This window comes from Betta splendens, chromosome 13, assembly GCF_900634795.4.
Source record: "Betta splendens chromosome 13, fBetSpl5.4, whole genome shotgun sequence".
Classification (NCBI taxonomy): Eukaryota; Metazoa; Chordata; class Actinopteri; order Anabantiformes; family Osphronemidae; genus Betta; species Betta splendens.
In genome coordinates this window covers 11709273-11718587 of record NC_040893.2, presented here as the reverse complement: position 1 = coordinate 11718587, position 9315 = coordinate 11709273, and the positions used below count along the sequence as shown (strand labels likewise).

General features: G+C 44.2%; 1 protein-coding gene across 1 annotated transcript; it reads left to right on the top strand.

The window, feature by feature from the left end:
- Positions 1 to 938: 938 nt before the first annotated feature.
- On the top strand, positions 939 to 9027 carry scn2b (sodium channel, voltage-gated, type II, beta). Its single transcript, XM_029171925.3, has 6 exons — positions 939 to 1081; positions 4496 to 4656; positions 4745 to 4958; positions 5317 to 5509; positions 6019 to 6072; positions 6262 to 9027. Exons 1-5 carry the CDS (start codon positions 982 to 984, stop codon positions 6026 to 6028), a joined length of 678 nt encoding a protein of 225 aa, XP_029027758.1. The 5' UTR covers positions 939 to 981; the 3' UTR covers positions 6029 to 6072; positions 6262 to 9027.
- Positions 9028 to 9315: the final 288 nt, after the last annotated feature.

The window sequence follows — 9315 nt, the reverse complement described above, 5'->3', positions numbered from 1 at the left end:
TATACTCAGTAGGATGGGTTCAGTCTTTTCAGCTCTTCAGCCCATTAGTGTCTGCATTACATGCACTACAGTATGACGAAGTGTTAGTACACGCCCGGAGCAAATGTAGAAATCCGTCTCCTCTTCCCTCTACACTGACACCATCCATATTTCTGAAAGCTGATACCATTGCTCCAGCAGGGGATAATACTCTTCTTTTCTGCCTGTGTTGAGTGTGTATTTATCTCTGCCTCTTCAACAAATGTGCACAGCACTCGTTTGCATCCAAAACTGTAGGTGATACATGTAAACAAAAGTAAAAAGCTGCGACTACCTGTTAGGGTTTGTTTCCTTTATTTCCCAGCATTCCCTCTTCCCGCTTCCACTCAGGGATGGAAGAGATGGTGGGTTAAAGACAGGAGGGTTGGTTTAATTCTTTGTTTGACTGCACGGCAGCCTGGTTTCTTCTCAACAGGACCTGCCCATACTCACGCTACAGTATGGCCTCAGTAACGATGAGAATCCCCTGTATTGCTAATTGATATGGTGCTTCACTGGTGATAAGTGTCCTTTTAAAATTCCTCCTAGGTGAAGAGATGCTTTGGCGGCAGTGAGAAATGTGGCACCAAAACAGAAAGGAAGCAATTTTAGATTACAGCTGATGTCTTATAATAAACAATTATTCTAGTCGATTTTTTTGTTCAATTAAAAATTATTATCGTTTGTCACCAGTTGTTAATATTATTTTGATTCTGGTGCCTCTTGCCCCCCCCCCCCCCCCCTTCCCCCCGTCATCACCAACACACCCACAACCACGAGATCAACCGAATTACGGCTACAGACACTGCCAGCCATGTTCTGCCTCTAAAACAAAACTACATTTTTTTTAAGCATTTTAACGCAAACGACAGGAGCAGATCCGCTGCTTTTTTTCCTACGCGTGATTGCTTTTTTTTTCCGGGAATAGAAACGTAGCTTTTTGTAAAAGAGGGGAGCGGAAACATGTCTTCCACCGCGCAGCAGAGAAGATGCGGCGTTCAGCAGATGAGCGCAGCGCCGCCACTGATGCTGCTGCTGCTGCTGCTGATGCTGATGCTCTCGGGTAAGAAACAAAACACCGATCGATGCTGCGATACTTCGGTGCGATAATCAAAGGTATCCGACGAAGCCCCTGCTTTCATCGAAACCCACATCTTCCACTTGAAAGTAAACAGATTTCCGATCAGTTGTGTTGCTTCTGATGGGTCTTGTTTTCATCCACGCCTCCGTTTATCCTCTGTTGATAGCTCGGCAAGCGGCCTTGTGTGTCACCGCTTACGGACAGTATAATGAACAGTAATAACCATTATGCAGCATATAAATATAACTAGTGGCTCAGTCTGCTCGCAGAATGGCGCTGTCAGTGAGTGATGGGTACAAGCAGGCCTTTGATGAGACGAACACAAAGTCCTGTATTCAAGAGCAGGAAACCATCATACAATGATCTGGTCTGTGCTCTGTGAACCTGAATGAAACTTAATTTACTTAAATTATGAAACTGGGAGCAGGTGTGTAAAGGGCGACGGAATCTAGACTGAGAAGATCAAAACACACACCCAGGCTGTGTGATCCCCACCTGGAAAAAGGAAACCGCAGCATTAATAAACACACTGATAATTGTCATACAATCAGTCAGTCACAACGTCAATAATAACACAAGCTGTGTTTCACGGTTTCTGACAGACCTCATAACTCAACAATCTATGTTAAACTGTGGTGGAGCTTCACACAGAAACATTAAACCAATTCTTAGTTCCATTTTCACATTTATAAATACAATCAATACGTCTGGAAGACAGAGGAATGTGAACAGCAGCACAAAGCAAAGGGCCGTAGGTGAGAGAGGACGGCAGAAGGCAGCGGCGCCTGCTTGGTTAAAGGCCGGTCCGTCAACATCTGCTTTCTTCCGTCTTGGCACTAATCCCTCATATTCCCGTCAAAAGCCCATATGAATGCGTGTTTACACCAGAGAGTCATTCATCAGCAGAAGGTCGTGTTCGTCCTGACCCGCACACAGTCCGAACACATTACAGCATTTCCTGTCTCCTAAAACAGGCCAAATCCTGCCAAGGACTAAATCTGAGACTTCTCCACTGGGCCTTTGTGTCCAAACCCAGGTGAATTTATTAATGGAGTCATCATGCAGACTAAGGCCGATCACCCCTCAGACCATCGCTCACTACTTAGGAAGCAAGAAGGAGACATTTATTAGTTTTATTTATTAGTTTATTAATTTACTGACATTTTGAATTGAAATTCCAAACTATATCTGCACCCTTTGCTGTTTTACGCTGAGTAAGCTGCATTGAGATGCTACAGTACATTACTATCATAAACTACTATTGTAAAATGTTACCGTAATCTACTATTGTAAACTACTGCCATACTGTGCACTACTGTAAACACTCCACCTTACAATATTTGCTGGTTTATTTACATTTTCAACAAATAAATTGTTAAAAATTATATAATATTAGTATTCATAAGAATTAGAGACATATTACTGTATTTTGGCTGCATCCTTCATGGGCTAAATAACACGTGTTACCATCTACTGTAACATCTCTGAAGTTAGTGCTTCAAGTACAAGAGTTATTGTTGTGTTTTTCACATAACACTGATATTATTTTAACACATCTTTGCCCCATTACAAAACAAAACTTGTCTCCCTTATCCATTATCCATATTTTTGTAGCAACCTGACTTTAGACTTTCACCACTAGTGACCGTGCTGCAGTCTCCAGAATGCAGTGTGACGTTCTGCACAGCAGGGGGCACTAGAGCTAAATGCACCTATTTTGATGGCGGCACAGAAGAACAGCTACAGCTCGTCAGAGGCGTGTTGGGACTGAATCTTTGCCTCCTGATCAGAGTGTGAAATGGCAGCATTAGTGCTTTCTCTCTGGAGCTTCAGGAGCTGAGTCTACGTAGTTTTACTAAGACCTTCGCTGCTAACATGTTTGGAAAAGCTAAAGCAGACAGTGTATCTATTTATTACCCTGAGAAATAATGCATTCACTGCTCATAACCACTCATTCCAGTGCATGATTAGTACTCCCTAAGTCCCAGCTAAATCATCAGTTGTGTCACTGACGTGATTAGAAAACAGTGCAATGGAGAATTAACTAATCTAATACATGATTAGCTTCACAATAGTTTACTATACAACTCTACAGTGACTGTAGATGAGACTGTGGAGGGCACCGTAATGTAACAAACCGCACCATCTACCTCTCTGCATTGACCTTGTGAGACAGTGGACGAGAACAGAAGGGAGAGGAGCGCAGGGAAGAGGCAGCAGGGGGGAGGAAACGAGGTAAAGCGAGAGAAAAGCCTTATTTTTAGGCGACCATTGTGCTCGGACAGATGGGGTTCTGGGGGAGAGGCGCGAAAGGAGGCAAGAGAGGTGGACAAAGATGGGAGAGGAGGGAGGGAGGGAGGGAGGGGCCGAGAGAGGGAGGCCGCCTCACTGCAGTATTTCATCTCACGCGAGCAAGTCTGTGTCTCTCTCCGTCACTGCATCTGCCTCTTTCCTACTCTCCACCTGACTGCTGAGTCAGCAGGGGCAGGAGTCAGGATCGGACGGTTTCCACGGCGATCAGCGCATCGCTGGTAGTAGCTGGTAGAGAGTCTTTAGGTGTGCGTGGCTGCCTGGATGTGTCATCATGTACTGACCCAGTATGCACGACTGCTGCGTGTGTGTGTGTGTGTGTGTGTGTGTGTGTGTGTGTGTGTGTGTGTGTGTGTGTGTGTGTGTGTGTGTGTGTGTGTGTGTGAATTATACATATTTGGACGATGGGCAGAGCTGTAGGACGTGCATGTGTGTGTGTGGTGCAGGGAGGCAGGCCTGTGGAGTGGTGCAGCAGCAGTGGGAAGGGAGCCAGAAACACCCGACTGCAGAGGAGGGAATGGTGCAGAGTCCCATCACACACACACACACACACACACACACACACACACACACACACACACACACACACACAGCCAGACACAGATTCTGTCTAGGGAGTGGAAACCCAGGCTAATATTTGATGGGGAGGAAACTTTAGCAAACTAAACAATACCTGTCATTTAATTTCACGTTGAGTGAATTTTCAGCATCTGTCCCAAAGCGTCTGCTTGTTGTAAATATATCCCTCCTACTATCTTTGTCATTTGCCACGTCTGAAACAGTTCGTCGCATTCCTTACGCCAGATACTTTTATCCATCTAATTTCGTCTTTGCCAGATTAGACCAGCACTAAAAACACATCTCTGCTGTGGGGCCTGTTCACCTCTACAGTAACTCACAGGCTCACGCTGTCATTTACATACAGCAAACAGATCCTGTAATCCGCTGCTTGTCCGCAGTGTTTTCCTCGTGCTTCTGTTATCAGCAGTGTATGAACATGCTGTCCAACATTCAAGTCTTTATGCTTCTGTCTCCTCCTTAGTTGTAATCACGTGTTTCTACTGTCACTGTTGTGTTTACGTGCAGGCTGCTCGTGCATGGACGTGCTGGTGAACAGCAACCTTAACGCACTGAACGGATCTACTGTCAAAATGACCTGCACGTTCACCTCCTGCTACAAAATGGACACCAGCAAGTTTTCCATGAACTGGACCTACCAGGAATCGCACAACGACACGGAGGAGCTGGTAAACCCGCCGTGAAACCTACCGTGAACGCGTGCCTCCAGGCGTGCGCGTTTTCCTCTAACCGCCTCTTTCTCACACTCCCCGTCAGTTCATGACCTACTACAAGAAGAAGATGATGGCCGTGCGCTCGGAGCGCTTTGGCGACAGGGTGTCGTTCGTGGGGAACCTGGATCGGAACGACCTGTCCATCACGCTGTCGGACGTCCAGGAGATGGACGAGGGGACCTACCACTGCTACGTGAAGAACCCCCCCGACCGCATCCAAGGGCACGGCGTCATACAGTTCAAGGTCGTCGCAGAACGTGAGCTGCTGAGACTGCGAATAGGAACAAGTCTGTGGAGTGCACAAACAGACACAGTATCGACTCCTCCGGTGTGTGTTGAGGAGTGAGATGATATCATACAATAATCATTTGTGTTTCCGTAAACACGAGGCCCCACCGGCGATGAGTCAGCGTTTTACTTATTAACGGCCAACAAGAGGTTGAGCTCGGTCCCTCAGCGCGTCTCCCGCAGACGCTCATGTTGGACGCAGTCTAACTCAGCAGCACTTTCCCTCCTTCCACTCTGTTTAATCAGCCCCGCGGCGGCGCTTTTAGCCAGCTTTGCACTTGTCCCCTCCCTTTGTCCGCGTCGCCTTTAACCCTCTCTCCTCCCCAGTGCCGCCGCCCAGGGACTCCACCATCGCGGTCGCCATCGGGGCGTCGGTGGGCGGGGCGCTGGCCCTGCTGATCCTCTCCATGGTGGTGGTGAAGTGCCTCCGTCGGCACCGGGCGCAGGAGCTGATTTCTGAGGAGAAGATGGAGGAGGAGGGGAAGCTGGAGGCGGAAGGCGTGGCGGAGGAGGAAACCAAGTGAGATGTGTCCACAACTATGTCTATAGTGATTCTCTTTGTAAATACACACTGTAACGTGCGTCACCCACATGTTATGTGCCACTCAAGCAACATATCATCATATCATAAGTGTAATGAAGCAGTGGCAGACGCCCACAAGCATCGTCATGACACTGACAATGTCACGACTTGTACGTCGCGCTGAGTCAGCGGTTGTGCAAGCGCTGGATTGGAGGACGCGTCCGAGGCCAGGAGACCGTATGCCACGAAACGCGAGCCTCCTCTGCTGTAACCTTCCCCACGCGGCGCCCGCCGTGACTCAGTGAATAGACAGAATAGACCAGTCACTATATCAAAATGCAAAGTGGCCCACGGAGACGTGCAGCACTTGATCTCAGAGTCAGCGTCGTGCTGTGTTGCTGTGTGAGAAAGCACACAGGTCCTCTGACTGTTTTGGTGCATTTGCAGCTTTGATGAGTGGGAACTGACCTGTCGTTGTGTTGTTGTGTCCTCTCTTAACGTTCCAGACAACCGTAGCTGGGCCGTCTGACTGAACCAGCATCAAGTGCTCATCACGTCTGGTAAAAATCAATGCAATCCTTTAACAGTGTGCATCAAGTTTCGTTCAAAAGGTTTGACAGTTGCGACCGACCAAAGCCAAAGACCAGTTACACGTTTTACATAACGTTTTGTAGATCATTGACTAAACACGTCACTGTTTTAGGTCTAAACCCTGTTTGTCATCGTATCTTTCTTTCCTTTTCTTTCAGACATCATCTCTCCTGAAGACCTGTACGAACCGCCGCTTGAATCATTCTCCACTGTTACTACCATTCCGTCTGCATGTGTGTGTGTGTGTGTGTGTGCGTGTGTGTGTGTGTGTGTGTGTGTGTGTGTGTGTGTGTGTGTGTGTGTGTGTGTGTGTGTGTGTGTGTGTGTGTGTGTGTGTGTGTGTGTGTGTTTCTATACGTCTGTGTGAGATTGTTTTCTTTAAACTAGGCTAGGGAACACTTCACTGCAACCAAGCGTTTGACTCCATTCCTCAGACACATGTATCAAACACGTGTCAATATCAGTGATCGGTCATTTCTAATTTAGAACAATTTGACAATTTGATACAATTGTATTTGAATTTAATAGGATTGAAATTTCAGGTACTGACTTTAAGGCAAACCAGGTCGTTGCATGAAAATAATTTACCTATAATAAGCTTAACAGTTGCTGTGTGTCGTGTCACTCTGCTTAGCAGATGTGGCATGATGGGAAACCACTGTCCCAGAACAGATTCAGTTCTACTTTTTTTTACATTATCGCATTAATTGCCTTGGAGCCAGAGTCTCAAGCGTGTGCTACGATAGCGACCATTGCGTTAGCACATGTGTGACGTCTGTCCACGGCCTGATTTTGCCGCATGGTCTCTACACGTGTCAATGATGTGTTCTTAAACATTCCTGAAACCTGTGGATGTGGCCCTGCAATCGAGCAATCGAGGTCTAATCAACAAGATCACTCATATCAATGAATCACGGTAGCGATGATCCAAAAAATAATACATTCAGTTGTAAAGTTAGAGACTCACAATGTTTGCTCTGTCAGTAGTAATATAAAAAAAATGTAAGTGTCACCTAATTGTTAAACATGCACTATATAAAGAAAACTGAGCGGAGCAGCTAAATGACATTCACACAGTGCAGCTTCTGCTGTATAGTACTTTTTTTTGTCTTTTCTTTAAAATGTGACAAAGCGCAGGTAAATCAATGTTCTTTTTACTTCCACTGTTACAGTATGTGAAAGTAAAGTGCAACCTCATGCAGATGGATCAACACACTGCACTGCTGCCGAACTGGCTCAGTGCTTTGCACAGTCATTCAGAGATAAAGTGAAGTCAGTGATATGGAGAGATGCCGCTGAAGCGTCCTGTAACACGGATTCTAAGCAGATCTCAGACTTTTAACAAGTTACAAATAATGAGTTCCTTGTAATAGAAAATTATAATTTGATTGTTCGCTTCACTTACTGTATTATAGCTTTAATATTTATAGCAGAGCTGAATACGTTTTGCATAATCTGATATACATACAGATGACAACTTTTACATCACATGAGACGGGAGCTCGGTCCCATTAAAGATTGTAATTAGGGGAATAAAAGCAAATCATGCAAAGTAAAATCAAAGATAATTATATTCACAACTGACATGAAAGAGCGTGCAGACAATTAGGTTAAAAAATTATTTGAAAGTACGTAGACGAATTAAATTCTGTACTAATCTTAACGTAATAATGACATAATTTTATGATTTATTTAATCAAATCATTTTTGTAAATGACCCATTGCACCTCAAGGCAAAGACTTTAGTGTTTACGTTAAAGCTAACAAAAAGTGTACGAATTTAAAAATGAATCTCTCGGTTGCTCAGTGTCATGAATCCAAAGAGTTTACCTCAAAACTGTAGATGTTGTTTTGCACATTAAAACACTGACACATATTTTAATACTAGTGGTAAAGCATGTGACTATGAGGGAAATGATGAAGACATGTTTACTGTTCATGAGGCAACAGTAACAGAAACCTGGCATGAGGATTGTACGGTTGGATAGAAAATGTCATTTGTCATGCATTTTATGTTTGATTCAAGCACCATGAATGTTAAAAATATAATGTAAAATTATATTCTCTATATTTTACCTTATAAAATACTCCTTTTACATCTAATTTACTGTACATGTTCTAGCATGAGAGCGTTGTTAATCTCTGAATGTTTTGACTATGTTGTGATCTGCGCCATCACAAATGATGACATCTCTGTAGACGATGACCTGTGTGTTCCACTTACTGGGATGTGCTTCCAAATCTGAACGGAAAAAAAATAAACTGTGTACAGGTCCGTGTCTATACCAGTTACAGTTTTTATCATTTACACATTAATCATTTAGGGACTCCAGCGTCATTAGTAACGTACTAAGTGATTTCCTAAAATATGAAAATGCATGTTTGGCATAAATATAATATTTCACACCTATGTGTTGCTCTGTGATGATCAGTAATGATAAAAAAAAATAAACTGATTTCTTCTATACTTCATTGTTTATTTCAGTGAAGTGATGATTCTTGTGAATTTTAAACACGTTTGACATTGTTTATTTAGTCAGTGAAGCTAAAGTCACTTTTCCTACACTGCTGTCTGAGTAATGCTCATGTTTAAGTTCAGACACTGGGTCCGACTCTGGGCCCACAGAGTGATGACAGGTTAACATTTGGGGCAAATTTAATGCTGCTTCCACAGGGAAGGTTGTGTTGGTCTTGTGCAGCTATTGTATATAAAGTAGGACCCAAAAAGAAACAATTCAGCATAAACATTATTGATGCACTAGATTGTACAGTATCATCCAGCTCATGGCTATAGACTTGCCCTGAATAGTTGCTCTTGCATCACTTCAAACACTTTTCAGCACCAAATGAATGCTTGCACTGGGCTGAACAAGCAGCCGTCATCCCATTATGCATTTTGAATAAAGGAGGTTGGAAAATCCTAACTGTTTTCAGGCTTGTCTTTAATCTATCTCTCGTGCCTAACCTTCAATCTGCAGCCGTGGGTTACTCACAAACCACTAAGTTGCTTAAAACCACCAGACACAGAGGCTCACATCATAGTTCAGAAGGACATGCTGCTTAACAGGATTAACAGATATTAGAATAGATACTTTCCAACTCAAGATCATGAGGTCCAACCAGTCTACATGAGCACAATGTCCAACATCTCAGCACTCAATACTTGTAATAAACTCCAGCCTCCACAGCTCATGAAAGCGTCCGCGTACGTG